Genomic DNA, 25,837 nt, shown 5'->3' with positions numbered 1-25,837 from the left:
GCTCTGGGGCTTACGGTACATAAGTGTGTGCCCCACCGTGCTGGAAGCTCAGTATTTGTTTGTCGTTAGAAATCGTCGGACAACCCAGCAGCAGCAGCAGCAGCAACACAGCAACCCAAGCAGTTCGTTCTCCCTCCCAGCGGGCATCCCCATTCATCAAACATTCAAATTGGAAATTTAGAAAAGTCGGTCAGTAATAAATCACAATAAAAGCGAAATTTAAGTGAAATGCTAAAAGAGATTTGCCAGCCTCTCAAGAGGTGATCCTCTCAAGAATATGCTACATGTGACTGCCTTTTGCCATATCTGAACTGAATGAAATTATAGTAAATTGTGCGCAACTGAAAGATAACCCAAACACCGTCTAAAGTTAGATAAGTTTCCTCGTTAGACAGTGTAAAGTGGCCCACTCATCATGACGCCACACTTTTTAAACATTAAAATAGGAAATGCTTTAGCATTGCTTAATTGTTTTGATCTTGGACCCACGATTCTGATCGTTTCCGATCTCTGATCTCTGATCTCTTGATTTCAGTGCCCGTGCCCACAATATGTCGCCCAACAGCAGCTCAGAGAAGCCGTTGAATCCCAACGAGCACCTGACCATACCCAAGTGGGTGAACGAGGATTACTTCTTGCCAATCCTCGAAAAGGATGTGAATGGCTTCGATAAGATTATCAGCTTCACACCCATAGCGGCCACGGCACCAGGGGAAAATTATACTTCCGTGATGATCCGAGTGCACATCGATGTGTTGCTGAAGGGTGAGTAGTCCCGTGCGAAAATCTCTTCGGAATGCCCCGTTTGTTTATCCCCAAAACCCAAACCCACCTTAGACGGCAGCAGGCAGGAACTGTCGTACATCTTGAAGACGATGCTGGAGTCCAGCGAGGGCGCGGATGCCATCAATATGATGGGTCTGTTCCCCAAGGAGAAGCAAATGTACGAAGTGCATATACCCCAGTTTGTGCAGCTCTACAAGGAGGCGGGTGTGGACATTGAGCTGGCGCCAAAGTGTCTGCTCGTCGATCAGACGGCCGAGGCCATCAGCCTGGTCTTTGAGGATCTGAGTCGGCAGAAGTTTGTGAACTGCGATCGCCTCAAAGGCTTCGACATGGAGCATATGCGTTGTGTGCTCCGAAAGTTGGCCGAATTACATGCCGCTTCGGTGCTGGTGTACGACCTTAACGGCCCCTACGACGAGCAGTACAACAAATCCATGTACAATGAGGATAGTCGTCCGCTATTCGAGAAAATGGGTGAGATGCGTCAGGCGCAGTACATCAGTGCCATGCGCCAGTGGGGCCTCAATGATGCCGAGAAATACATTGAAAAGTATTGGACTGGCGCTGAGTTTTTCGATCTGGCACTGCAAGTCAATAAGGTGGATGAGAGCGACTTCAATGTGCTGAACCACGGCGACTGCTGGTCCAACAACATAATGTTTAACTACAAGGATAACGGCGAAGTGGACAGAACAATCTTTGTGGATCTGCAGATTGGCAAATGGGGCTCGCCCGCACAGGATCTTTGGTATTTGATCTGCACATCCGCCCAGCTGGATATCAAGGTCAAGGAATTCGATCATTTCATTCAGATCTATCACGAACGTCTGGCCGAGTGCTTAAAACTGCTCAATTACTCCAAGCCCATTCCCTCGCTGAGGGATCTCCACATTATGATGCTCAAGTATGGCTTCTGGGGTGAGTTTGTGAAGCGTCTCTCGTTTGACTTCTCCGTTCTAAACTCTCATTTTTCTTTGCAGGACCCCTAACCGCCAACGGTGTGATGGTGGCCACCCTCATGCCCTCCGATAAGGATTCAAATGTCAATACTATGATGGATCCTGGTCCAAAAGGCGATGCCATGCGCACAAAAACATTCACCAATGTCTACTATGTGGAGGCCATGAGGCTGTTGCTTCCATTCTTCGAATTGAAGGGCCTTTTGAAGGAGTAGTTCTAGTATGTTTCCTTCTTGTTAGTATTAACCCACCTAATCTGTTGTGATATTATAAACTATATCATAGGAATGTGCAATAAATAAGAAATTCTATTTAATTAAACGAAATATTTGTTCGCTTCCCATTGATGAACTCAGTAAATGGCTGAACTTTGGACTTTTGGCAAGTTTCACTCGTAAACAAATCATCATGACTGGCTGAAAATGAAAACACGCAAAAGACGAGTTTGCTTAGCTTTGGGGTAATAGGGCTGATAGAGAGGCTGGGTTGATGGGTTTTAATTACGTAAAAAATACAACAAATTAGGTACGCCTCCAGTTATTTGTTATTAGTTTTTAGTTTCAGTTATATTTTTGTTATCTTTAGTTCAGCAATCAATAAAGAAATCTTTTGAGAAACTTTACAACTGATTGAACAAGACCGACCACAGAATTGTCTCCACACTTGTCAATCATGGTTGAGAGCACTGGTCAACCACATTTCTATATTTTTTCTCTGAGAAATAATTACCCACTTGTCATGATAATGAATGACATATGATGGCATTCGTCGACTGTTATGTATGCTCTTATGGGGTGGGTGGGCAGATCTTTAATTAGGAACACGCAAATAATTCTCATTCAGGGAGTGACTGAAATCAGCAATTCAAATGAGATGCCAACAGTCTGATAACTTTTTTTGAATTATCTCTTTTTTAATGTGTTGCGTAGTCAGAAAATTCTTTAAATTGTAGGGTGGGTTCCATAAAGCAGATAAAGAATATGAACATATATTACATAGTTCCAGATTCCACATACGATATAAGTCAACATTTAAGAGGTTCTTTTTTGCATACAAAATAATTTAGCAAAATTTAACATTTTTTCTTGAAAGTTTAATTATTTGCAAGCAAAAGATAATTTTAAAGATCATCTTGGCTGAAAGGAACACATAGAAACACAACACTTTAGGTATTTTTAAAGTAACCCAATTTCTCCCAGCGGGGCAATAATATGGTGACATCTTTGACATAACCCTCCAAAAACGAGGAATTTCTACGGATCTCCTCGTTCTGTAATAGTTCACCGAAATCGGTGGCCTTCTCCCTAAGGGCCCACATTAATGGCAGGAATGTGCTTAGCAGGAAAAAGTCTGAAAGGATGTGGGGATATAGGGATTGTATACCTAGGAATCGGAGCCACAAACTTACGAGAGTTTTTACGTTGATGGAATCGCTGCCAGAGTCCAGCTTCCGTGGGCATTTCTCCTTTATATCCGATCTTCTTCAGAGTTTCAACCAAAACGGAGAAGTAATGCTTGAGCAGCTCCTCCCAATGATCCCTTCGTTGTTGTGGCTCCAACAGCATATATATCGAGTAGATCAAATCATTGGTCATGGGGGAAATATTGCACATTTGAAAGTCCAACAGCATGACGTCCTCGAATACTCCTGTCTCCTTTTTGTGCTTGAACATCATATTACGTAGATGGAAATCTCCATGGCTGAGGACGTAATACTGATCTGGTTTCGGGTTCTGACGCATTTGCGTCCACTCATCCTTCAGTCGCTGTAGCAGGTCGCCCTTTATGCTCTCAAAGTATGCCTTGTACTTTCGCAGTTCGGGCTCTTTCTCTAGCAGTTCCAGAAAGAATGTCATCCCAGTGCCAATGAATGGTTCTTCCAACACCTTGGGCATATCAAACAGACCGTTGGTGTAGCCTTTGAGTATTGTGGGTTGCTATCAGAAAGAGAATCTTAGTCACAGTTTGAAGATCGATTTCCATTGGGTCTTACCTCGTGCTGGACTTTAATACTCGCCGCATGCAATTTTGCCAGTTTGGAGTAGACGCAACGCACCTCGTCGAGGTTTACCTCACGATCTCGTATCACAACGAAGCCCATCTCCACCAGATCCTCGAAGATCATCACCTGACGCGGCTTCAGACTGTGATAGATGCAGTCCACATAGAGTTTATCATCGTCCCCCGCCTGCCGGAGTATCCTCTCGAATTCTGGCAGTACTGTGCCGTACATTCCAATCTCCGTTTGGAAGATTGGCGACTCGCCCAGCATATCCTTCTTGTGACCCTCTTGCTCCGGCATTGTTTTGATGATTAGCGACTTGGTGGCGGCTCCTTTTCGAGTGGTGTACTCCACTTTGGCGCGAAACATGACGCTGGCATAGTGGTCGCCCTTGGCGCTGGCTGGAGAAAATTGTAGTCCGGTGACCTTTAGTTCGGCAGCCTTTTCATGCTCGCTCAGAACTTTTGTGATAAACTCAACATTCAGCCATTCAGGTGCAACCAGTTCGTCGGCATTGAAGTCATTAATACTCGTATCTGGATTTCCCGACATTTTTCTAATCGGGAGTACTGCTGGCCAAAAGTTCTACTAGTTTGTTAAACCAACTAACTGAACGAAGTTACTCCAAATTACACTTTATATGCTTTCGGAGAGAGCAAAACATTTTCAATGCGTAATGAAATTGTGGAAGCTTTCGCAGAGCTTTGAGTGTATGCGATTAAAATACAAAAAGAGATAAGAACTCTCTCGCTGGCAAGAGATCGTTGCTCGCTCTCCATGTTTAAGGTTGCCATAGAAACTAACTTAAGATTTGTTTACACTCCATTCATCATTTAATACCAACATTATGGTCCAGCCACTCGGGTGCTACCAATTCGTCGGCATTGAAATCCTTATTTTCAGCCATTCTGATGGTCCACTGCATTGATTTCCAAATTGCGGAAGCAATTTCTATTTATTTTGTAAACGATTGCTGGTGTAAGTATTTCTTGAGTTGCGAAAACATTTCATTTGAAATCTTATCTAAAGTTGAAAGAGGTTTTTAGTTCTCCATTTGTAACACTCAATAATCGAATTAAACCCAAAGCTCTCTCCCCCTTTCTCTCGGGAAGCTCTCATATGGCTATAACAAAAGCTCCAATAGATATGAATATTTTCCTATAAATAAAGAAAAAGAAATCACTGTGAGTAAAACTTCCAACAGGAAAGCTGGTAAATGGCAGAAGAGATCAAAAATCCCAATGAACACTTGGACATACCCAAGTGGATAGAAGAGGGGTACTTTTTGCCTGTCCTGCAAAAGGATGAGCCTGAGTATGCGAAAATTCTCAGCTTTAAGCCGGTGGCAGCCATACCACCGGGCGAGAATTTCACCTCCATCATGCTGCGTATTCATTTGAAACTACAGTTGAAGGGTAAGCAAGCCACAGACACTCGTATGGGATATGATATAACCAGAACTATGATCCTCTGGGGGGGTTACAATAGATGGCAGCACCAAGCCCAAGACATACATCTTCAAGACAATGCTGGCAGAGGAGCGTGGTGGCAAGGAGATCCGCGAATGTGGCATCTTTGACAAGGAGTTGCAGATGTATCAGACATTTTTGCCCGCCTTCGAGGCTCTCTATAAGACAGCCGGCGAGGATATTGCGCTAGCACCCAAGTGCCTGTTTGCAGAGCAGCGTGGGGAGAGCATTAACTTTGTGTTTGAGGATCTGGCCGTGAAGAAGTTCAAGAATGTCGATCGCATTCGCGGCCTGGACCTGCCACACATGCAGCGCGCGCTGCATAAATTGGCAGAGTTCCATGCAGCTGCATCAGTCTATGTGGAGCAGCAGGGTCCTCTGCCCGCAGAGTTCAATGAAGGATTCATTGCCGAAAATCAACTGTCTCAGCAGGTGCATGGTTGGGCGGTGAAATCGGAATCCTTTCTAAAGGCCATGGCCGGTTGGGGACTGGAGGATCAGGAGCAGTATACAAAAAGTTTTGTAAGTCACAGAAATGTCTTCTATTCTGTAAAGTGTCCATAAATTGTTGTGTTGTGAGCATCCATTCTCTCTCCCCTTTCAGCCAACTGCCAAGCAGTATGGAAAAGTGTGTGCTAGTAATTTGACTGTGGATCCTTTGGACTTTAATACCCTCACCCATGGTGACTTCTGGTCCAGCAATCTGATGAGCAACTATCGCGAAAATAACCAGATCGATGAGCTCATTATGGTGGATTTTCAGCTCTGCAAGTGGGGCAGTCCTGCGCAGGATCTGCTGTTCTTCATCACTCTTTCAGCGGCCAACGACATTAAGCTCAAGGAGTTCGACTACTTCATTAGGATCTACTGGGAGCGTCTCGTGGAGTGCTTAAAGTTACTCAAATACCAAAAGAAATTGCCCACATTGCGTGATCTTCAAACTTCTTTGTACAAAAAGCACAACACCTTCTACGGTACGTTTAGAAATTAATTTCGCTTTAAAAACTAAACATGAAAGTGGGTTTTCTTTAACAGCTGTCATGGCGGTGTTCAATCATCTGCCTGTCATCAAATTTCCCACGGACAAGGATTCCAATTTGCATAGCTTGATGCGCGAGGATGAGGAGGGGCACAAGTTCCGTCTCCGTTTGTTTACAAATCCCTCATATGTGGAGGCTATGAAGGATCTGTATCCATTTTTCTATAATCGTGGCATTTTTAACTTTAATGATTTCTATTAAAAAACGAGAAGGAACGTGTGAGTCGCTTCTGGGGACTCGACTCTACTTATACCCGTACTCAGTCAGCATATACATTTTTGAGCATATAATTATTTAGAATTAAAAAAAAAAAACATTTTACATTTTACATTTTTTTGCTACATCTGTTATCTACATCTACATATACTATGTATATTATACATCTAACATGTATATTCTACATGTACCATTTAGATTCTACATCTCCTCCGCTTGGGGTTGCTCGCGCACTGAATGCGGCAGAGTGAGAAGGAAAATGAGTTGCATGGTCGTTGGCAGGAGGGGGCAGGGGAAGCAACAGAAAATTAATTTCTTCATTCTGGCTATAATTATGATCCGATCTAGTTCAGATTTGGCAATCTGGTAGATATGGGCATTCTCTACGATACTGCGTTTTTAGTTTTATCGTATCTTTAAAGTTGTGCCTGCCACAGATTTTCGTCCTTTGTGGGGGCGGAAGGGGGCGGGGCGAAATTCTGAAATACACTTGTAGCAGTGTGATATCACATAATGCTTGAAACCAAATTTGGTTTCTCTAGCTCTTATAGTCTCTGAGATCCAGGCGCTCATCGAGACGGACAGACGGACGGACGGACGGACGGACGGACAGACAGACATGGCTATATCGACTCGGCTATTGATGCTGATCAAGAATATATATACTTTATGGGGTCGGAAACGTTTCCTTCTCTGCGTTACACACATCCACTTTTACCACAAATCTAATATACCCCTTAACTCTTTTTTGAGTACGGGTATAATAAATTACTGAAGGTAATGGTTACTCATACATAAAAATCCAATTCAAATCAAATCAGTTCCGATCTATAGAACATCGCTGCTAAAACTTACTCAGCGCCTTTTTTCACCTGCTAATGATAGATAGTATGTGATGTATGGTGACGTCTTAAGGCCCGGCCCACACTGGCACTATCATTATGACGGTGCCAAAAACTAAACTGCGAAAAAACACACAAAACTGAAGTCGTAGCCAGCCCCCAAAATGTACTCTGACAAAGCAGGTTTCACACGCAATCCACACGATCGCAAACAAGAATTAAATTTGTATATTTCTAGTCATGCGTGTGTCGTTTCAATAAAACTTTTGAGTGGGGCTCTATGGGGGTACACTATCTCAGAAATGTATATATATTTTATTGAGAACCTATTTCCTCTGGCAACACAGTATTGAATTTCTACAATCGACAAGGAAATATTTTCTACTACAAATTCATGTACGTGCTATCAATAATGTACGAGTATTTGATATAGATTGCACCAATATCATGACCAAACACTGATTAGTTTTTAGGTATTTCTATGCCTATCTTTAGATTCATAATTGATATTAGCAAGGCCCAAGAGGCGAATGCAAATACACTTGGAAAAATAAAGATTTTACTGATTTAGTGTAGAGAATAAAGCGTTTATTCTTCCATAATTACTATAACTATATTTTACAGCAATTCTATCCCAATAGATCCGTGGATTAACTGCACCATTAAGAAGCCCATAGCCAACCGATGGGCGCTGCTGCATGTCGCAACAGCAACACTTAATTAATAAATCTAATGGCTTGTGCAATAAATTCTCCCCTTAGAGACTTGTCAACTCAGACAGCTGGACAAGCACTTGCCATAGCTATCTGTAAAATATAGTTACGATTATTTGCACCCCTCCCAGAGTATATGTACACAAAAGAGTCTCTTGACAAACGATGCAAATTAATACTTAAATTGTAAAAAGCAGAAAAGTCATCGTATAGATAAGATTGGCAAGATAGTTCTAATTTTTAGCTACACAAAAGAGCCGACTCACTGGAAGAGTATCGCTCATATGTATGAGCTAATTTTTTTGCTGCCGATAAGGGACAACAAAATCCAATAAAAAATTGTGCTCAGTGCCCCAGCAGCAATTGAAGAGAAAAGTCGTGCTGGAAGTGGAAAGAAGGAATATACGCTGCTACAATGAGTGAGGAAATAGTTAATCCCAATGAGCATCTGATCATTCCCGACTGGATCAATGAGAAGTACTTTACTGGAGTGCTGGCCAAAGATGAACCCAATCATGTGAAGATATTGAAGTTTACCAAAGTGGCGGCGATTCCCCCAGGGGAGAACTTTACCTCGACTATGATAAGGGTCTACATCGAATTGGAAATGAAGGGTGAGTTTAAAAGTACATAAAACCAGAACTTAAACTGATCGAAATAGTTTTATAATCCTCTTCAGATGGCAGTGTAAAAACCAAAACGTACATCTTCAAGACCATGCTGCCAGAGGAACGTGGCGGCAGTGACATCAATGACTTTGGCCTGTTCCCCAAAGAGGCCAAGATGTACGAGAAATATCTTCCTGCCTTCGAGGGGCTGTACAGGACTGCCGGCTGGAAGATACAACTGGCACCGCAGTGTCTCCACACGGAGGAGCGCGAGGGCAACATTCACTTCATTTTCGAGGATTTGTGCGTGAAGAGATTCCAGAATATCGATCGCACCAAGGGCCTGGACTTGGAGCACATGACGCGGGCGCTGCACAAGTTGGCCGAATACCATGCCGCCAGTGCGGTCTATGAGGAGCAGCATGGACCCTATCCCAGTGAATTCCTAGAGGGTTTCGTGACCTTGAAAGCATCAAAATTTCACATGGATGCATTTAAGTTAAAAGAGCCTGCCTTTAAGAAGGCCATGCTGACATGGGGCATGACAGATGCGGAGAAGTATGTCAAGGAATTTGTAAGTTTATGAAAATACCGAAAAGAAAAGTTCGCTTAAATGATTTTCTCCTTCCAGCCCACTGCAGATCAGTATTGGGCTCAATCATTGAGTTGCCTGGATGTGCTGCCAAATGATTTTAATGTGCTGAATCATGGCGACTTTTGGTCCAGCAATCTGATGAGCAATTATCTGCCAAGTGGCAAAATAGATGAGCTAATCCTAGTGGATTTTCAGATCGTTAAATGGGGCAATCCCGCGCAGGATCTGCTTTTCTTTATTATACTCTCGGCGGCCACAGACATTCGCATAAAGGAGTTTGATAACTTTGTGCGAATCTACTGGGATCGTCTGATCGAATGTCTCAAGGTTCTGAAGTTCAAGAAACCCATTCCCACACTGAGGGATATTCAGCGCTCCATGTATGCAAAGGAGAATTCATTTTATGGTACGTTTCTTAAGGATACCTTCTATCATATGATTGACATATCTTTCGCTCTCCCTCTACAGCCTTCTTTAGTTTGATGAATCACTTGCCAATCATATTGTTCCCCACCGATAAGGACAGCAATTTGCACACTATATCAGCAGAAACCGAAGAGGGCGAAAGTCTGCGATTGCGTCTTTTATCGAATCCTGCCTTTGGCAGTGTAATGAAGGATCTGTATCCCTTTCTTTATAATCGCGGGCTGCTTAACTTTGCTGATTACGATGTCTGATTGTTTTATGGAAACTAATTTGCTGGCAAATAAAATGTAGACTGTAGTAAACTGTTCGTAATGGGTTTTATTAATGTTATCTGTACGTGATGTGCTATCTTTACTGGATAAACTATGCTTTCCAGTCAGTCAACTTGAAGTTTCAGCCAAGATCAGTCAGAGATCAGCATCATGTCCACGATAGAGAACCCTAACGAGAGTCTGGTTATCCCCAAATGGTTAAACGAAGACAAGTTCCTGGCACTACTGGCCAAAGATGTGCCAAATTTTGGCAGAATTCTACAGTTTACACCTGTGGCTGCCATCCCGCCGGGCAGTAATTTCACCTCCATTCTGGTGCGCGTTTATCTGCACTTGGAACTAAATGGTAAGATGAGTTATTGCAACTGCAGCATCAAGGATTTTAAACCCCCAAGCATCTCTTAGATGGCAGCCTTAAGAGCCAGAGCTATGTAGTCAAGAGCACCCTCGAATTTGACAAAGGTGGAAGGCTCGTAGAGGAGTTCCGATATTTCCAAAAGGAGCAGCAAATGTACTCCACTTATTTGCCCGCCTTTGAGCAGCTCTATCGCGAGGCTGGACATGCCATTCAGCTGGTGCCCAAGTGTTTGGAAATCGGCGAAATGGATGGCTATTTGTACTTCATATTTGAGGATCTGTCATCGCAGCAGTTCGTAACTGTGGATCGCAGCAAGGGCTTGGATATGCAACACATGAGCCTGAGTCTTCGTAAGCTGGCGAAGCTACATGCCGCCAGTGTGGTCTACGAGAATCGCCATGGATCCTATCCCATCGACTTTGAGCATGGCTTTGCCCATAAGGATAACACAGAGCATAGCAAACGGGGATTCGAAGCAAAGGTTAAGGAGTACACTGCAGCCATGCAGACCTGGGGAATCGAGGAGAGATATTTAAAGAATTTCGTATGTTTCTTAGCATCAAAAAGATGTCAGATCTCATGTATTTTCATCTCTATTTCAGCCCACTGCCGAGCAGTACATTGAAATGTGTTTGGATTCGCTGAGAACCGATGGCAATGACTTTAATGTACTCACTCATGGCGATTTTTGGTCCAGCAATATTCTCTTTAAATACAATTCGAATAACGACTTGGACAGCGCTCTCCTCTTGGACTTTCAGCACTGCAAATGGGGTAGTCCCGCGCAGGATTTGCTCTTCATCATCACCATTTCAGCAGGCAGGGAATTGCGTCTCAAGGAATATGAGAATTTTGTGCGAATCTATTGGGAACATCTCATCGATTGCTTGGGTATTCTGAGCTACAAGAAGCCACTGCCCCAACTGAGGGATCTGCATGCTGCGCTCTACAAAAAGAACAATACCTTTTATGGTGGGTTCTCCTCAAGGACTAAACAGTTGATTGCCTCTCTAGATGCACTTTCCTTTCAGCTTTCTTTGCGTTGATGAGCCATCTGTCTGCCGTTTTGCTGCCCAGCGACAGGAATACCAATCTGCACACACTCATGTCCCAGGACGAGGCAGGCAGAAGTCTGCGCACGCGTCTCTATACGAATCCCGCATTTGTGGAGGTCATCAGCGAGGTGTATCCCTTCTACTGCAAGCGGGGACTGTTCAACTTTGGCGACTACGAATGAATCGACATTCGTTGCAGTTGCCATTCTTTCCATTAAATAAATAAATGCGAATATTGAATCTGGTTTCAACAGGCTGCCCATCAATTGATACAAGAGCAGAGGCGGTACTTGAGCTTCTATTTGAACAGGGGCATCTCAACAGATGCTAGACAGACAGTAGAGATTGTAGGGTCTGGGAGATACGTCCATCAAAGAAGGAATAACATTTGCACCCCCTAACAGATAGAAGGGCTTCCTCCCTACCCATACCCTTCCGGTTATCAGGCATTCACATCATCAATGCGCTGATAAGACTGCGACTCCCCATCCCTATTCTCCCACACATACCTTAAATAAATATAGTAGAGGAGAGGGGAAAAGCTCTTTCAATTATCACAGTATCGCCTGTGTCTGTGTCTCGCGAGAGCGATGCGACTTTTGGGCCAAAACAAACCAGCAAACGAACGAAGCGATTCTCAGTTGACGAGCTGTTGACGAACCAGTTAGACGGGGCCGGGCAATTGGCATTGCCTGATAAGTGAGCGCTTACCTTGCCCCACCTGCCACCCTGCACACCCCACCCAAACAAAAACCGAAATAAGAAACAACATTCTCGATAAGAACAGGCAAAACAGAGCGCCACAAAAACAGTTGCACCCCACTGTTCGGTGCGAGAACAACACCAGCAGACAGCAGAGCCCCCCCGAAAGCAGAGTCAAGTGGAAATCTTTTATCAGAATGCCTGATAACAGCAATAAATTCTGCACTAGCCATAATGTGCGCATACCGGAGTGGGTCAACGAGTCGTACTTCAAGAAGCTGCTGAAACGTGAGCTGAGGGAATTTCGACGCATCTTGAATCTCTCAATTATACCGGCCACGCCTCCGGGCGAGACCTATACATCGCTGCTGATGCGCATTATCGTCGACATTGAAATGAAAGGTGAGAAAAAGGGGGTGGACTCTCGTTATTTGCACTAACAATTACCTCACTTCATTCACACACTGCCTGCCACACACAGACGGATTCTCACAGCAGAAATCGTACGTACTGAAGACCATGCTGGACGATGCCCAGGGCAATGGGTTCGTCAACACCCTGAATATCTTCCCGAAGGAGAAGCAAATGTACGATCTGATTATACCACAATTGGAGCAGCTGTACGAGCAGTCGGGCCTAACGGTGCAGTTTGCCCCGAAATGCCACTGGTCGGAGAATGTCAATGGTCGCATCTGCCTCGTCCAGGAGGATCTCAAAACGAAGAAATTTCGAAATATCAATCGTCTCAAGGGCTTTGATATGCCGCATATGAGAAGGGTGCTCGAGAAACTGGCGGAATTCCATGCGGCGAGCGCTGTGTGGCGACAGCGGAACGGCCCATTTCCGGAGGATTTCCAACGTACTTACCTGCCCGCCAACTACAACAAATCCAAGTCATATCAGGCCCGTGTCCAGAGCTACAAGGCGGCCATGGCCAAATGGGGTCTGGCGGAACATGAACAGTACGTGAGTCGCATTGTAAGTAGAGATCTATGGGATATTTATACACCAAAAGCAGATCGATCGATCAATAATGTTCGCTTTCGCTCAGCCCACAGCCGATCAATTTGTGCAGTCTGTGGCCCGTTGCTTCAACAGCAATCCCCAGGAGTTTAAAGTACTGAATCATGGGGACTTTTGGTCCAGTAACATAATGCTAAGCTATACCCAATCCGGGGAGATCAATCAACTGCGCTTTGTGGACTTTCAACTGTGCAAGTGGGGCAGTCCCTCGCAGGACCTGTGGGAGCTGATCATCTGTTCGGCCCACCATAGCATAAGGATCAAGCACTTTGATTGCTTCGTTAGGATCTATCACGCTTATCTGGTGCGCTGCCTGAAGATTCTCAACTACAACGAACGGATGCCACTGCTAAGGGAGCTCCACATGAGCATGCTCAAGTATGGTTTCTGGGGTGAGTACAGGATCTAGGCCAAGGGATCTTTATGTTATGTTTTCATATACGCAACTCTTTTGCTTAGGTTACTTTACGACCTTTACCCATCTGGTGTTCATCCTTCTGCCCGTCGATACGGAGGCGAGTCTCCAGTCCCTAATGCAGGCGGACGAAGAGGGTGATCGCTTTCGCTCCAAGGTCTACACGAATCCCCTGTACGTCCGCTCTGTTCTCAGCATATTTCCCTTCCTCTATAGGCGTGGCATTTTAGACTTTTGAATGCGATTCTACTTAAATATCTTATATGTATATATATGTATATAATTCTACTGTATCTTGTGGAGTGACTTTGGCTATCTTAAAGATTTATCTTTTGTTTAGCTGCGGCAATGCTTGTCTATTATACTTTTTAAGAAAATAAGCCAAAGAAATCCAGTGGGTTTTTGTTTTTGTTTTCGTTAGTACGCGCGTTGCCTTCTTATCATTATACCCTATTGAAGGAGAGTCTTATGGAAATTCCAATAGAGTTGGATATAACTTTTTACAGAGACTGTCACAACAGCTGTTTGCATTTATATCATGTCAAAGCATTTCCAATTATTATCTTTGGAGCGAGAGCGCGTGTGATGTTTGAATAAAGCGAGGCAATAGTTCCGTTCCACAATGCGTATACGTTCCATATAACTGATCGCATGCCACCCACTTTTGTTGTTCCACACGCAAGCCAAAACACACTCACACCAAGGCACCAAAGTTTACTGTGAGCAGCAGAGCGCAAGGTGTTTTTATATTAGGTGAGGAAAAGAGCGAGCCCTTGTTTTTCATTGCCTCACCTCACGTATACTTAATAAATAAATAAAAATTAGGTCCAAGCATGCCAAGGTTTTTCGCCCAAATAGGCACCTCTACAAATGGACTTACCTTCTACTTAATGTACCCCCCGACGAATTTATCAACAGAGAGGGCGCTTCCACAGTCACATGTTCTGCCCACACACTCTCACTTTCATAGCTCCCTCAGACGGTCGCACCAGCTGCTTTGGAGTTTTTTTTTCTGTACGCGCAGCAGTCAGGTGACTTGGAAAAATAAAAGAAAAAATGGGAACCGGCACAAAGAACTACCTTGCACCCGAGTGGCTGACGGTGGAGTTCCTGCAGGATGTGCTCAAGGAGCACTTCAAGGAGGAGACGCTGACCGTCAGCGAGCTGCTGGTGAAGAGCGCCCAGGTGGGAGACACGGCGGTGGGCTTTGCCAGCGAAATGCACCGGGCCACCTTCAATCTGCAGCGAGGCGAAGCGGCCAAGAGCAAGTTCTCGGTGATCATCAAGGACCATCCGAAGGGACAAACAGGAGCCGTGGCCCAGCGCAGCAAGCTCTTTAAGCGCGAGATTCTCTCCTACAAGGAGGTGCTTCCGAGGGTGCAGGCTCTGCTGGAGTCCATTGGCGACAAGAGCAAGATTGCCCCCGCTTGCTACTACACAACGGAGTCGCCGGAACCGTTCCTCATCCTGGAGGATATGCAGATGAGCGGCTTTGAGAACTTCGAGCGGGGTCGTCTGCTGAACCTGGACTACGTGCTGCCCACCGTCGAGAAGATAGCCAAGCTACATGCCTGCAGTGCCGTCATAGCCAAGGAGAATCCCGAGGTCTTGGAGTTCTTCGATGAGGCACCCATTTCCCGGAATCCCGATCGGCGTGACTTCCTCACCTACTTCCCCGTGAACATTCGCTGCGTGGCGGAAGAGCTGGCCCACTGGAAGGGCTACGAGGAGATCACTGAAAAGACGTTCATTCTCGCCGAGAATGTGCTCCAAAGAGCTCTGGCCATGTTTGACGAGAGCGAGAAGGGTTTCCGTGTGTTCAACCTAACGGATCTGTGGATCAACAATCTCCTGTTTCACATCAACAACGAGACCAAGGAACCCGATGATGTGGTGACTGTGAGTAGAGTCATCGTTGAATCTTTCAGACTCTTAACTTTAGTATCCATTTATTCCCATAGTTGGATTACCAGTTGGCATATGTGGGTTCTCCGGCCATAGATCTCAACTACTTCCTCTACGGCTCTCTCAATGAGAATGTGCGCAAAGTGCACTTCAAGTACATTGTAAGGACGTACCATCAGGCGCTGAAGCAGACCCTGGAGAAGCTCAAATATCAAGGAAACATTCCCACACTCAAAGATATCCATATCGATCTTATCAACACCAGCCTGATGGGTGAGTATTTGCCACTGCTTCCTTCTTTTGGATCTTCCTTCTATGATCATCCTCTGTTGCAGGTGTTATTGGCGCCACTTGCCTCACGCCTCTAATATTCCGCGAAGGAGCTGGCTTTGAAAATTTGGAAGATCTCAACTCACGCACTGAGAGCGGTGATCAATTCCGACGGGAGAATGTGGAGAATCCCAAATATCGTGCCTTCTTGCAGCGCACCATCAAAGAGTTTGAGCTCTCTGGATTTTTGGATAAATAGGATGATCCGAAGAGGCAGAGAAAAGGAGGGAGCATTAATCGAACAATAGTATTCATACATTCAATCGTTCCAGCATTTGTTATAAGAAGAGCACAATCAATGTAAATGTTGTACAAATAATTTTCCAAAATCGTTTTAAATATATTTTAAAGTGTTTACAAGTTACGGCCAAAATACCGAGAAAAGATTACCAGTCGCAGTGGGAATCTTTCTATAAATGCAATAGAAATACTCGTAGGAGTAACCAATTTTCGATTATCACAAAAATGTTACACATTTTATTTACACACTTAACAACAATATTTTGGTGCTTAAAAGTAAAAGAAAAAAATCTCCGCAACGCGTGCACCAAATTGCGGTTTTTTTAAAGGATAGCAAACAATTTTGTCATTCTGTACAACGGAACATTTTATGATAGATTTTTTTTTTGTGTGAAAAATTGTTTTCTCAAAAAATTGCAATTTGTGTAAGTACATTTTTTGCTTTTGATTATCATTGTTTATTTTCGATGATTTCCTAAACATTAAATTCATTTAGTAAGCAGCGAAGCGCGCTGGTCTGCTAGTTTGTTATATAATGTTAACTTATCACTTCCTACTCTACTCCCTAATCATTTAGAGATAACCAAAACTTGACAATCAAGGTTCTTAAAGCAATTACGTATTCGTAATCTACAGATACTCAAAAGTCATTGATCAGAACCCCATGTGTTCGTTGCTTTGTTGCTGTTGCTGTTTTCCAATTGTTGTCTTTCCCTAAAGATCCTTAAAGTAACCCAATTGCTCGAATAGGGGCAGCAGTTTCCTTGCTTCTGCAACGTATATATCCATGAGGTAAGCCTTCTGGCGCGTTACCGGATCTTGGATAATTTCATTCATCTTGAAGGTATTAGCTTTAACGGCCAAAATCAAAGGCAGAAAAGTGGTAAGCAAGAAGAAGTCTGAAAGAAAAGATACAAAGCAGCTTTTAGCTCAACAATCAATCCCCCACTTAAAAGATCATCAAATACTAACCATAGATTTTGTGGCGATGGATCTGCTGCCAGAGCTTCTCCTGGGTTGGCATGTCGCCTTTGTATCCAATTTTTTTGAGAGTATCCACCAGAACGGTGAAGTAAGAGTTAATCATATCCTTGCCATGGCTCCAGCGCTGCTCTGGCTCCATCAGCATGTAGATGGCGTAGATCAAATCAATGCTGATGGGCACTATATTACAGATCTGGAAGTCCACCAGCATCACATCCTCCAACACCCCCGTCTCCTTGTTGTGCTTGAACATCATATTCCGCAGATGGAAGTCTCCGTGGCAAAGCACGTAATACCCATCAGATTGGGGATTTGTGCGATACTCAGTCAACACGGCCCGGGCGCGCTCCAGATAAGTGTCCTTTATTTTCTCAAAATGCGGCTTGTACTTCTTCAGATCGGGTACTTGGTCGAGCATATTAATGAAGTTTGCCATGCCACTGGTTACCATTGGATCCTTCATCAGCGTGGGTAAATCGAACAAGCCATATTTGAACTCATCGATAACCGCGGGATTCTCATTGTTAACTTTCATGCTGGCCGCGTTCCACTTGGCCAATTTGGATAAAGCGGCGTGCACTTCCTCCTCCCGAATCGGACGACCACGTACGACCGCGTATCCCTGCGGCACCAAATCCTCGAAGATCATTACCTGACGCGGCACGACGCTATGGAAAATGCAGGTCGCATATAACTTGGTATTATCTCCCGCCTGCTTCAATATCCTCTCAAACTCTGGTAGCGCCTTGGAGTACGTTCCGATCTCTGTTTCAAATATAAAGGAGTTCTTCAGCATGTCCTTCTTGTGGCCCTCCTCCTCGGGCATTGTCTTGACGATCAGTGGCTTGATGAACGTTCCCTTCCCGGTTGTGTACTCCACTTGGGTGCGGAACATGACACTCGCATAGTGATCTCCCTGAGCGCTCGCAGGGGATATTTTTAGATCGGTTACCTTCAGTTCTGGTGCATTTTCATAGGTGCTCAGAATTTTTTCCAAGTACTCAGCATTTAGCCACTCTGGGGGCACCAGCTCGTCGGCGTTAAACTGTTCCGTATCTAAGTTTTCAGGCATTTTGTTTGTTTCGCGGCAGCACAATCTAAACACTTGTTGGTAGAACTGTTCGGATGGATGGCAAACAAGTTGTACTCATGACAAATAATTCCGCTCTCATTTTAAGCAAGAATTTCGAGCTCTGCCAAAGCTTTGGCTGAGCTTTTTTTACAATGTCAACTTTCAGTTCTTTGTGAAATTCATTTCCCAATTTAATTTATCTTATCGTAGAGTAATGTACAGTCCTAAGGGGACTTTAATTATTGGCAATAGAGTAATGTACAGTCCCATTATCCTTTAATTAATGGGAACATCACTGGAAAAACGTAATTTAATGAATTAAATTAAATGAAACAAGAATTAGAGAACAGCTGGTAGAAATCAATACAGATGCCTATGCTTGTATTGCAAACAACGATTATGTTTGATTATCTTATAAATAGTATACTATACCCTTTAAAATGGTATTATAGTTCTGCCATAATGTTCGGAATAATCTGCGAGTATATTCCATCTAGTCGTTGCGTTTTGAAGATACTCGTATGTAGTTGAAAATTAACAAATTGTAACCCCATTTGATCCCCTAAAATCCTGTAAAAGCTTATCAATTGTACCATTTAAAAGATTATATTTAAAGCCATATTTTCTAGCCTATAATTATAACTCTGAGTAGTCTCTGTCGAATAATCATACGAATGCTTTTTATATACTCGTAATCTCATAGTAGCTTTGGAGCTGATGGAACTAGTTTTGGTGGAAGAGCTTTCCCTTGGCTATAGATGCTGTTAATCGATATACACTGCCCTGCGAATACCCGTGGCATTGTGGTGGAATTTTCCATTGCCATTAAACCATATCAAACAAAAAACTTTATGAAACAAATATATAACAAAATGATCGATTGCAGTTTTGTTGCAGCTTTCATTGTTCACTTTATTCTTTCCTTAAAACATGAAAAAAATATTACCTATAGATCCTTAAAGTAGCCAATTTTCTCGTATTTGGGCAATAAATTCTTGATATCCTTGACGTACACATCCTGATGGTAGGTCTTCTCACGCGTTGCTCCATCTTGAAGCAGATCATTCATGCTAAAAGAATTCGTTTTGATGCCCAAGATTAATGGAAGTAAAGTAAACATCATGAACAAGTCTGCAGAAAAAAACAAGTGTACATTTTAGTAAGGGAAATTCTAGATGAAATGAATGACCTACCATAATATTTCAGTCTATGGATCTCCTGCCAGAGCTTCGCTAGTGTGGGCATTTCACCTTTGTATCCCACTTTCTGCAGGGTATCGACCAACACAGAGAAGTAATAGTTGATCAACTTTTCGCCTTGGCTCCAACGCTGCTCTGGCTCCATCAGCATGTGGATGGAGTATATCAAGTCCACGGCTATGGGGCAGTTATTACACATTTGAAAGTCCACCAGCATAACGTCTTCGGAGTCGCCCGTCTCCTTGTTGTGCCTGAACATCATGTTCCGCAGATGGAAGTCTCCATGGCATAGCACGTAATATCCATCAGATTGGGGATTGGTGCGATACTCTTGCAAAACGGTTTGTACCGTGTCCAAGTAGGTATCTTTTATTTTCTCAAAGTGCGGCTTGTACTTTCTCAGCTCTGGCCATCGCTCCAGCATTTCAATGAAGGGAGGCATTGCCGTTGTTATGAAAGGATCGCTTCCTACGGTGTCAAAAAAACCATATTTGAAGTCCTTCAGAAAATCGGGTTGCTAAGGGAAAAGAGAATCTCAGTCGAAGTTTCTGTCAATTGTTTTGCAGTTTCAAGAGCTCACCTCATTGAGCAGTTTCATGCTGACGGCTTGCCATTTGGCCAGCTTCGAGTAGGCTCTGCAGAGTTCCTCCTCCCTCACCGGACGATCCCGTATGACGGTGTATCCCTGCGGCACTAGATCCTCAAAGATCATAACCTGGTGTGGTTCAAGACTGTGATAGATGCACGGCACATATAGCCTTGTGTCATCTCCCGCCTGCTTCAGTATCCTCTGGAATTCCGGCAGGACTTTGCTGTACATTCCGATCTCTGTTTCGAAGAAATGAGATTCACTCAGCATGTCCTTTTTGTGGCCCTCTTGTTCGGGCATTGTCTTGATGATCAGTGGCTTGGTAAACACGCCTTTACGGGTTGTGTACTCCACTTGGGTGCGGAACATGACACTCGCATAGTGATCTCCCTGGGCACTCGCAGGGGATATTTTTAGATCGGTTACCTTCAGTTCTGGCGCTTCCTCAGACGTGCTCAGGATTTCGCCTATAAAATCAGCATTCAGCCACTCTGGGGCCTCCAGCTCATCGGCGTTGAATTGTTCCAAATTTTCTGTTGTCATTTCGTTTGGAGAAGCGGAACGTATTCCGTGCGATGTGTTCATAGAATGAAGCAATCAGTCTGATGGATGGCACATTTTATATAAAATATTTTGAGCTTTTTCAAAATTTTGTCCGCTTTATTGTCCATTATTATCTTATCAAAGAGCCTTATTGTCCTTTTAATTATTGCTTAGAAACATCCATTTTGATTATTCTTGAATTGCAAAGTATTGTGAAATACTTGGAATGTTGGGTGAGCATCTCCTTATAATAATTTTCGTATGCCTCTTGAGTGCTTTCACAATTTTCATACTTCGTTAATGGAAATCACAGGAATACAAAAACATTTTTTGATAAAAGTTATTGCCCATAGACATTAATTTTCAACGTGAGGGGTCTGTCTGCGATTGTTCAATAAAAATTAACTGATTGGCTATCATTACTGTGCGGAAAACTATAATCATTTTCAACAGTTACGAGTAGTATTTTAGATTGTGGTTTTGCTGTTCTACGAGTATTCGTAGATAAGCCTATAAACTGAAGCGTTTATACAAATGTAGACTACATCACCCACCTTAATCTTGAAGCTTTTGGAAAGCTTTTTAACTTAAAATATCATTGTCCATGGAAACTGTATTACCTACCTCTTGAAAGCTTAGTTCTAACTACTATTCATCATACGTTTTTTTTCATACTTACTCTCTCTCTCCTTTACTATTACGCGTCATGCGGCATCGCCTTTCTGTTGGCACTTTTCTTTTATGTGAATATCAAGTTGAATAATAAAATATACTGAATTCAAACATTTACTATATACACGAAAAAGCATAAACATATAATATATACAAATACATAATGAGGATAAACTATTAATTAGCCTAGGGAATATACATATGTACATTTGTAATTTTAATATACAGTATAACACAGTTGTAAGGATCATTCACGATCAGTCTCGAGTGATCATTGATCCGCATCGAGCAAGCCCTCCTGCTCGAACTTGGGCAGGAGTTGTCGAATTATCCTCTGACTAGCAGGATTGCCATTGCCATAGCAGGCATTCTTGAAGTTGATCGCCCGCTGATTGTTCTGCATCAATGCATTAAAATCGGCATCAGCAGTCTCCACATTCCGCTGAATGGGATAGATGGAGATGGTGGTGTGCATGCCTAAAAGTCAGAGGGGGGTGGGAAACCATAAAGTTACCATAAATAAAATGTAAAGGATGTGGATCTACTCACCATAGAAGGCCTTTTGTTGTATCTGCTGATGGAACTGGTGCATGCTGGGAATGGCAGCCTTGTAGCGGAGTTTCCTCAGTGTTTCCGAGAAGATGGTGAAGTAGTGGTGGATCAGCTCCTCCTGGTTGTTCAGATGCAGATCAAATTCCAGCGAGGAGTTCAGGAAATAGAAAAGATCAATAGCTGGCGAGCCCCAGGCGGCGTATTGGAAGTCAATGATGATCACATCCTCCGCTTCGCCCGTCTCCTTGTCATACTTGACCAGGACATTGTTGGTCCACAGATCGCCATGGGCCAGGACATTGATCTGGCCGGGACTCACATCGAAGATGCGTTTGCCCAGCTCCATGTAGACGGGCAACAGAGCCTCCAGCTTCTCGGCATACAGCTCGTATCCTGGCCACTGAGCCACCCTACGACTGGCAGCCTGCAGCATGCCCAGAAAGCAGGGCGCATAGTTATCGGTGTAACGGTTGAACATGCCCTTATCATAGCTCTCCAATACACGATCCTCGCGCTCGTTCAACACCGCCGATGTGGCATGCATCTTGGCCAACTTGCGAAGGACAAGACGCGCCAGCTTCAGATCGAGTCCGATGAGGCGATCGGGCATCACGAATTCCCGTGCACTGAGATCCTCGAAGATCAGCACGGAACGATCGTAGTCCACGGTCATGGTCTCGGCAAAGATCTGCTCCGCATCCTCAATCTCGTGGAGCAGCGCTTTCAGCTTGGGCAGCACCGCCTCGTAGATGTTCATTTCGCGATTGAAGATGTCGTACGGCTCCATGGCATTCCTGGCAAACTCATCGCTCTCAAAGGTGGACTTCACAATGTAGTGACCCAGTTGGCAGGTGCCATCGCGTCTCGTGAACTGCGCCTTCACACGTGTCAGCACTCCACCATAGTTTTCACCCTTTCCCAGGGCGGGATGCACCTGCAGGCAGGTGATCTTGATCCGCCGATCGCTATAGTAGTCTCTCAGAGCATCCTGCATGTAGGTCTCCGTCAGCCAATCGGGGGCATCCATGATAACCGAACTGGAGTTGGTGGAGGGAGCACTCAGCTTGGGAATGGCATCGAGTGCCCCGATCAGATCCGAAACCGACATGATGATAAATGATCTTTCTCTGCGATATTGTGTTTAAAAATCAGAGCACCTCAGCTTTTATATGGAAAAACTTCAGCTGTTCCCACGTACATTCGTCACAATTGTGATTTATAAAGCCCCCATAAAATCACAGACGTATGTAAATATAGACGCGGGCTTACAGATTACTCTTTTTATAACGAAACCCGCAACCCGAATCTCAATCTGCCATGGAAAATGAGATGCCTCGTGCGCCGGTGGGACTCTCACGCCGCGGCTTGGCTACTGCCTAATCGGACAAATTGTTTGAGTTTAGGTCGCTGGCAAACCTGTTAATCTATATAGCACTTGGTGTGGGCTTAGGGATGGACGACGACGCCGCCAACGACGACGAAACTACAAATGTTTTATGCCAGAGCTCAGAAATGCCAGGCATTTGCTTGACTCAAAATCATCTCTTGAAAGAGTGAACAACCTACGTCAAAGGCTAGTACTAAAACTGAGGGATACGGTGAAAAAAAATTATGGAGAATTTAAAGGATGAATGCGAATTGCAGGAAAATCCCAAGGAAAACATATTAAAAAGTTACTACATTACATTATTTTTTATCCAACATATAGTTTAAGGATTTTGTTAAAATATGGGGTATTTATTTGCTGCCTTGAATACTTAATGCAATCATTAAAAAATCCTCCAGAATAAGGTACATTTTAAAAATATTTCTAGGTATGATATTTTGATAAAATATTCATTTTATTTATTTATGGGAATATTTATTTTCTGTTTTAATTACTTAATGTAATCATTAAAAAATCCTGCAGATTTCTTTGCATAAAATCCTAGAAATTACATTTTAATAACTGCATAGTACTAGTATTAAAATGTAGTGTTATTTTGTATCTTCAACTTTGTTTTAAAATTATATAAAAAAGTCATGAATTCGCTGGTTTCACAATTTTCTTATAAGTTCTAGTCAAATAATTTAAAGCACTTACTAACTGAGTCTGGCCAAACAATCCTAAAGATACATTGCACTTCTGAGACACGAGTAATAGATTGCCATCATTAAGGCCTCTAAATTGTTTGCTTAAGCAGACGAGCGACTGTCGATGGGCAGATTATTGCCATGAATGGGGCTCTGCGTGATACACCAAGCAACAAAACACTGAAATAAACTATACTATATATTTAATACATTTACTATATATTTAATGGAGCCCTACTTTTGCCAGCTTCAGGGCTCCAAAAGAAATGGTAATTTTCCTTCAGTTAATCAGTGAAAAAAAAAAAACTGTTCCCAGCCGTATATAAAATATATTTATCTGGAGATCTGCGGCCAGTGAGTGGGGGTTGGCACACGTTACGCATTTATGGTGGCCTGTTGCCAAACGGATCTCCAGAGAGCAAAGTAATCCCCACACAAATGTTTGCCGAGCATTTTACGCTTCCATCCTAAATCTGGGAGGAGGAGCGGAATGCAATTAAAAATACAAACACGAAACACACGCAGATACGCAGATACAGATACAGTTACGAGCGCATCATTTCAGTCTCAGTCTCGATCTCAGTAGTATCATTTTCACCTTGACAAAGGCATTGCCTGTGGCAGATATAAAAGCCGACGAGTGCGCTTCAGTGTTCATTGTTCACCCGGAGATTGGAGACAAAATGACAGGCGCACCAGAGTGGCTAACCCACGACTACCTAGAGCATGCTCTGCGCTCTTACTACAAAGATGAGCAGCTGAAGATTGTCCAGCTGCAAATAAATCCCGCCCTGGGTCCTGGGGAAAATTATGGCGGTGTTTTGACCAGAGCCCGCATACATTTTACGCTTTCGAAAGATCCAGCGCAGGAGCAGCTGCAGAACCTCATTGTGAAGACGGCCATCGATGATGATGAGCTTAGCAAGGAGCTGATGGAGCCCTATGACATCTTCAATCGTGAGATGAACATCTACGAGGAGGTGCTGCCCAAGCTGAATGATCTTCTGAAGGAGATTGATGACTCTGAGCCGCTCTTTCCGACCGCCATCTATGTGGATCGCGAGCGTACGGCGATCGTCTTTGAGGATCTCTCAGTGGCTGGGTATGTGATGGCCGATCGCGTGCGACTCCTGAATGTGGAGCACACGCATCTCATTCTGCGCAAGCTGGCCAAGATGCATGCCACCTCGGCGGTGTTGAACGAGCGTCAGTCCGGCTGCCTGGAGAGCTACGATCGTGGGTTCTTCAATCGCTATACGAACAGCTATAGCGGATACTTTGTGGGTGGCCTCCTGGCCGCCGCCCGTTGGATGAGTCAGGTGCCTAAGCTGGCGGATTATGGGCAGAAGCTATTCCAGCTGGCGCCGCACTACATGGACATTGGCAGGAAGTGCTTTGCCCCCACGCCGGGACATGTAAATGTCCTGGCCCATGGCGATGTGTGGACCAATAATGTCATGTTTAAATACGATCCGTCCACGGGTCGTCCTCTGGATGTTTTGCTCATCGATTTCCAGTACTCCTTTTGGGGCTCGCCATGCATTGATTTGCATCATCTGTTCAACACATCGCTGAAGGAGCCACTGCGACGGGAACAGCAGAGCGGTCTCTTCCAGTTCTATCACAGCATCTTCACAGACACTTTGGAGAAGCTTCACTACCACCAGAATCCCATACCCAGTCTTCACGATTTCAAGCTGCAAACCGAACAGAAACGTTTCTTTGGTTAGTAGTCCCCCTGGGGTTATCTCTAGAAGGTATCTTTACTAAGGATATTTATTTGTCTCTCCGTAGCTATGCACTCGACTGTGGTTGTCCAGCCGGTGATGATCAGCGAGGATCCCACCGATGCCTGCTTTAATGCCCTGATGAACGATGATGAGCGTGGCATTCGCTTCAAGAATCGCCTCTACAACAATCCCAAAGTACAGGAAAATCTGAAGGCTATGGTGCCATTCTTCGATAGGAAGGGTCTGCTGGAAGTGGATCAGTGCAGCTAGGCACCAGGCTCAAGTGATTTTTTAGATTATTAGTTTATATTAGTTCTGTACATAAAAATAAAAACAAAAGACAAATTACAATTAAATATACGTAATGAATGTTACTAGAAATTTTATCATGAATGCTCTGCTCAATATCTATCATATATTGATCACACACATATATTATACTATTTTTTATATCTGCCACGAAAAAG

The 25,837-nt window shown here is 43.8% G+C and overlaps 11 protein-coding genes across 12 annotated transcripts; 7 read left to right on the top strand and 4 right to left on the bottom strand.

Moving 5' to 3' along the window:
- The first annotated feature begins 46 nt into the window (after nt 1–46).
- Nucleotides 47–2,060, top strand: LOC111071709. The gene is made up of 4 exons (XM_022363195.2): nt 47–189; nt 536–765; nt 838–1,704; nt 1,767–2,060. The coding sequence occupies exons 2-4, from the start codon at nt 552–554 to the stop codon at nt 1,958–1,960; spliced, it is 1,275 nt and encodes a 424-aa protein (XP_022218887.1). The 5' UTR covers nt 47–189; nt 536–551; the 3' UTR covers nt 1,961–2,060.
- A 588-nt stretch (nt 2,061–2,648) lies between these two features.
- LOC111072362 lies at nt 2,649–4,367 on the bottom strand. Its single transcript, XM_022364162.2, has 3 exons — nt 3,739–4,367; nt 3,154–3,682; nt 2,649–3,095 (listed from the first exon to the last, which is right to left on the bottom strand). Exons 1-3 carry the CDS (start codon nt 4,297–4,299, stop codon nt 2,911–2,913), a joined length of 1,275 nt encoding a protein of 424 aa, XP_022219854.2. The 5' UTR covers nt 4,300–4,367; the 3' UTR covers nt 2,649–2,910.
- Nucleotides 4,368–4,941: 574 nt separating this feature from the next.
- LOC111072377 lies at nt 4,942–6,531 on the top strand. The gene is made up of 4 exons (XM_022364218.2): nt 4,942–5,162; nt 5,236–5,738; nt 5,821–6,190; nt 6,252–6,531. The coding sequence occupies exons 1-4, from the start codon at nt 4,964–4,966 to the stop codon at nt 6,455–6,457; spliced, it is 1,278 nt and encodes a 425-aa protein (XP_022219910.2). The 5' UTR covers nt 4,942–4,963; the 3' UTR covers nt 6,458–6,531.
- A 1,834-nt stretch (nt 6,532–8,365) lies between these two features.
- LOC111074322 lies at nt 8,366–9,963 on the top strand. Its single transcript, XM_022367062.2, has 4 exons — nt 8,366–8,641; nt 8,707–9,209; nt 9,267–9,636; nt 9,699–9,963. The coding sequence occupies exons 1-4, from the start codon at nt 8,443–8,445 to the stop codon at nt 9,905–9,907; spliced, it is 1,281 nt and encodes a 426-aa protein (XP_022222754.2). The 5' UTR covers nt 8,366–8,442; the 3' UTR covers nt 9,908–9,963.
- Nucleotides 9,964–10,041: 78 nt separating this feature from the next.
- Nucleotides 10,042–11,587, top strand: LOC111074331. Its single transcript, XM_022367074.2, has 4 exons — nt 10,042–10,274; nt 10,334–10,830; nt 10,889–11,258; nt 11,318–11,587. Exons 1-4 carry the CDS (start codon nt 10,079–10,081, stop codon nt 11,521–11,523), a joined length of 1,269 nt encoding a protein of 422 aa, XP_022222766.2. The 5' UTR covers nt 10,042–10,078; the 3' UTR covers nt 11,524–11,587.
- A 391-nt stretch (nt 11,588–11,978) lies between these two features.
- Nucleotides 11,979–14,279, top strand: LOC111072835. Its single transcript, XM_022364920.2, has 4 exons — nt 11,979–12,445; nt 12,525–13,021; nt 13,095–13,458; nt 13,526–14,279. Exons 1-4 carry the CDS (start codon nt 12,241–12,243, stop codon nt 13,717–13,719), a joined length of 1,260 nt encoding a protein of 419 aa, XP_022220612.2. The 5' UTR covers nt 11,979–12,240; the 3' UTR covers nt 13,720–14,279.
- A 148-nt stretch (nt 14,280–14,427) lies between these two features.
- LOC111072847 lies at nt 14,428–16,072 on the top strand. The gene is made up of 3 exons (XM_022364929.2): nt 14,428–15,380; nt 15,443–15,659; nt 15,722–16,072. The coding sequence occupies exons 1-3, from the start codon at nt 14,538–14,540 to the stop codon at nt 15,913–15,915; spliced, it is 1,254 nt and encodes a 417-aa protein (XP_022220621.1). The 5' UTR covers nt 14,428–14,537; the 3' UTR covers nt 15,916–16,072.
- A 318-nt stretch (nt 16,073–16,390) lies between these two features.
- On the bottom strand, nt 16,391–18,079 carry LOC111072826. The gene is made up of 2 exons (XM_022364911.2): nt 16,929–18,079; nt 16,391–16,855 (listed from the first exon to the last, which is right to left on the bottom strand). The coding sequence occupies exons 1-2, from the start codon at nt 18,010–18,012 to the stop codon at nt 16,671–16,673; spliced, it is 1,269 nt and encodes a 422-aa protein (XP_022220603.2). The 5' UTR covers nt 18,013–18,079; the 3' UTR covers nt 16,391–16,670.
- An 824-nt stretch (nt 18,080–18,903) lies between these two features.
- On the bottom strand, nt 18,904–20,369 carry LOC111073148. Of its 2 annotated transcripts, none has more exons than XM_041595050.1 (3): nt 19,792–20,369; nt 19,206–19,728; nt 18,904–19,143 (listed from the first exon to the last, which is right to left on the bottom strand). In XM_041595050.1, exons 1-3 carry the CDS (start codon nt 20,341–20,343, stop codon nt 18,959–18,961), a joined length of 1,260 nt encoding a protein of 419 aa, XP_041450984.1. In that variant the 5' UTR covers nt 20,344–20,369; the 3' UTR covers nt 18,904–18,958. The 2 variants fall into 2 exon arrangements, with proteins under 2 accessions (XP_041450984.1, XP_022221028.2); XM_022365336.2 differs by having other exon boundaries at nt 19,870–20,369.
- Nucleotides 20,370–21,113: 744 nt separating this feature from the next.
- Nucleotides 21,114–22,718, bottom strand: LOC111071643. Its single transcript, XM_022363098.2, has 2 exons — nt 21,565–22,718; nt 21,114–21,492 (listed from the first exon to the last, which is right to left on the bottom strand). Exons 1-2 carry the CDS (start codon nt 22,673–22,675, stop codon nt 21,287–21,289), a joined length of 1,317 nt encoding a protein of 438 aa, XP_022218790.2. The 5' UTR covers nt 22,676–22,718; the 3' UTR covers nt 21,114–21,286.
- Nucleotides 22,719–24,288: 1,570 nt separating this feature from the next.
- On the top strand, nt 24,289–25,804 carry LOC111071718. The gene is made up of 2 exons (XM_022363207.2): nt 24,289–25,365; nt 25,435–25,804. Exons 1-2 carry the CDS (start codon nt 24,324–24,326, stop codon nt 25,638–25,640), a joined length of 1,248 nt encoding a protein of 415 aa, XP_022218899.2. The 5' UTR covers nt 24,289–24,323; the 3' UTR covers nt 25,641–25,804.
- The last annotated feature ends 33 nt before the right edge of the window (nt 25,805–25,837 follow it).

This window comes from Drosophila obscura, unplaced genomic scaffold (genome assembly GCF_018151105.1).
Source record: "Drosophila obscura isolate BZ-5 IFL unplaced genomic scaffold, ASM1815110v1 contig_4, whole genome shotgun sequence".
In the NCBI taxonomy this organism is placed as follows: Eukaryota; Metazoa; Arthropoda; class Insecta; order Diptera; family Drosophilidae; genus Drosophila; species Drosophila obscura.
This window is presented reverse-complemented; position numbering and strand designations above follow the sequence as displayed.

What these genes read in the sequence shown, in the direction of transcription:
- LOC111071709 (XM_022363195.2), top strand. Translation starts at nt 552, where the DNA reads ATGTCGCCCAACAGCAGCTCAGAGAAGCCGTTGAATCCCAACGAGCAC. An exon ending in CATCGATGTGTTGCTGAAGG is followed by an intron (nt 766 to 837) that starts GTGAGTAGTCCC and finishes AACCCACCTTAG; the next exon opens with ACGGCAGCAGGCAGGAACTG. An exon ending in GCTCAAGTATGGCTTCTGGG is followed by an intron (nt 1,705 to 1,766) that starts GTGAGTTTGTGA and finishes TTTTCTTTGCAG; the next exon opens with GACCCCTAACCGCCAACGGT.
- LOC111072362 (XM_022364162.2), bottom strand. Translation starts at nt 4,299, where the DNA reads ATGTCGGGAAATCCAGATACGAGTATTAATGACTTCAATGCCGACGAA. An exon ending in GTATTAAAGTCCAGCACGAG is followed by an intron (nt 3,683 to 3,738) that starts GTAAGACCCAAT and finishes TCTTTCTGATAG; the next exon opens with CAACCCACAATACTCAAAGG. An exon ending in CCATCAACGTAAAAACTCTC is followed by an intron (nt 3,096 to 3,153) that starts GTAAGTTTGTGG and finishes ACATCCTTTCAG; the next exon opens with ACTTTTTCCTGCTAAGCACA.
- LOC111072377 (XM_022364218.2), top strand. Translation starts at nt 4,964, where the DNA reads ATGGCAGAAGAGATCAAAAATCCCAATGAACACTTGGACATACCCAAG. An exon ending in AGCAGTATACAAAAAGTTTT is followed by an intron (nt 5,739 to 5,820) that starts GTAAGTCACAGA and finishes CTCCCCTTTCAG; the next exon opens with CCAACTGCCAAGCAGTATGG. An exon ending in AAAGCACAACACCTTCTACG is followed by an intron (nt 6,191 to 6,251) that starts GTACGTTTAGAA and finishes TTTCTTTAACAG; the next exon opens with CTGTCATGGCGGTGTTCAAT.
- LOC111074322 (XM_022367062.2), top strand. Translation starts at nt 8,443, where the DNA reads ATGAGTGAGGAAATAGTTAATCCCAATGAGCATCTGATCATTCCCGAC. An exon ending in CATCGAATTGGAAATGAAGG is followed by an intron (nt 8,642 to 8,706) that starts GTGAGTTTAAAA and finishes AATCCTCTTCAG; the next exon opens with ATGGCAGTGTAAAAACCAAA. An exon ending in AAAGGAGAATTCATTTTATG is followed by an intron (nt 9,637 to 9,698) that starts GTACGTTTCTTA and finishes CTCCCTCTACAG; the next exon opens with CCTTCTTTAGTTTGATGAAT.
- LOC111074331 (XM_022367074.2), top strand. Translation starts at nt 10,079, where the DNA reads ATGTCCACGATAGAGAACCCTAACGAGAGTCTGGTTATCCCCAAATGG. An exon ending in AGAGATATTTAAAGAATTTC is followed by an intron (nt 10,831 to 10,888) that starts GTATGTTTCTTA and finishes TCTCTATTTCAG; the next exon opens with CCCACTGCCGAGCAGTACAT. An exon ending in AAAGAACAATACCTTTTATG is followed by an intron (nt 11,259 to 11,317) that starts GTGGGTTCTCCT and finishes CTTTCCTTTCAG; the next exon opens with CTTTCTTTGCGTTGATGAGC.
- LOC111072835 (XM_022364920.2), top strand. Translation starts at nt 12,241, where the DNA reads ATGCCTGATAACAGCAATAAATTCTGCACTAGCCATAATGTGCGCATA. An exon ending in CGTCGACATTGAAATGAAAG is followed by an intron (nt 12,446 to 12,524) that starts GTGAGAAAAAGG and finishes TGCCACACACAG; the next exon opens with ACGGATTCTCACAGCAGAAA. An exon ending in GCTCAAGTATGGTTTCTGGG is followed by an intron (nt 13,459 to 13,525) that starts GTGAGTACAGGA and finishes TCTTTTGCTTAG; the next exon opens with GTTACTTTACGACCTTTACC.
- LOC111072847 (XM_022364929.2), top strand. Translation starts at nt 14,538, where the DNA reads ATGGGAACCGGCACAAAGAACTACCTTGCACCCGAGTGGCTGACGGTG. An exon ending in AACCCGATGATGTGGTGACT is followed by an intron (nt 15,381 to 15,442) that starts GTGAGTAGAGTC and finishes TTATTCCCATAG; the next exon opens with TTGGATTACCAGTTGGCATA. An exon ending in TATCAACACCAGCCTGATGG is followed by an intron (nt 15,660 to 15,721) that starts GTGAGTATTTGC and finishes CCTCTGTTGCAG; the next exon opens with GTGTTATTGGCGCCACTTGC.
- LOC111072826 (XM_022364911.2), bottom strand. Translation starts at nt 18,012, where the DNA reads ATGCCTGAAAACTTAGATACGGAACAGTTTAACGCCGACGAGCTGGTG. An exon ending in CCATCGCCACAAAATCTATG is followed by an intron (nt 16,856 to 16,928) that starts GTTAGTATTTGA and finishes CTTTTCTTTCAG; the next exon opens with ACTTCTTCTTGCTTACCACT.
- LOC111073148 (XM_041595050.1), bottom strand. Translation starts at nt 20,343, where the DNA reads ATGACAACAGAAAATTTGGAACAATTCAACGCCGATGAGCTGGAGGCC. An exon ending in GCATGAAACTGCTCAATGAG is followed by an intron (nt 19,729 to 19,791) that starts GTGAGCTCTTGA and finishes CTTTTCCCTTAG; the next exon opens with CAACCCGATTTTCTGAAGGA. An exon ending in CCATAGACTGAAATATTATG is followed by an intron (nt 19,144 to 19,205) that starts GTAGGTCATTCA and finishes TTTTTTCTGCAG; the next exon opens with ACTTGTTCATGATGTTTACT.
- LOC111071643 (XM_022363098.2), bottom strand. Translation starts at nt 22,675, where the DNA reads ATGTCGGTTTCGGATCTGATCGGGGCACTCGATGCCATTCCCAAGCTG. An exon ending in ACAACAAAAGGCCTTCTATG is followed by an intron (nt 21,493 to 21,564) that starts GTGAGTAGATCC and finishes TCTGACTTTTAG; the next exon opens with GCATGCACACCACCATCTCC.
- LOC111071718 (XM_022363207.2), top strand. Translation starts at nt 24,324, where the DNA reads ATGACAGGCGCACCAGAGTGGCTAACCCACGACTACCTAGAGCATGCT. An exon ending in CGAACAGAAACGTTTCTTTG is followed by an intron (nt 25,366 to 25,434) that starts GTTAGTAGTCCC and finishes GTCTCTCCGTAG; the next exon opens with CTATGCACTCGACTGTGGTT.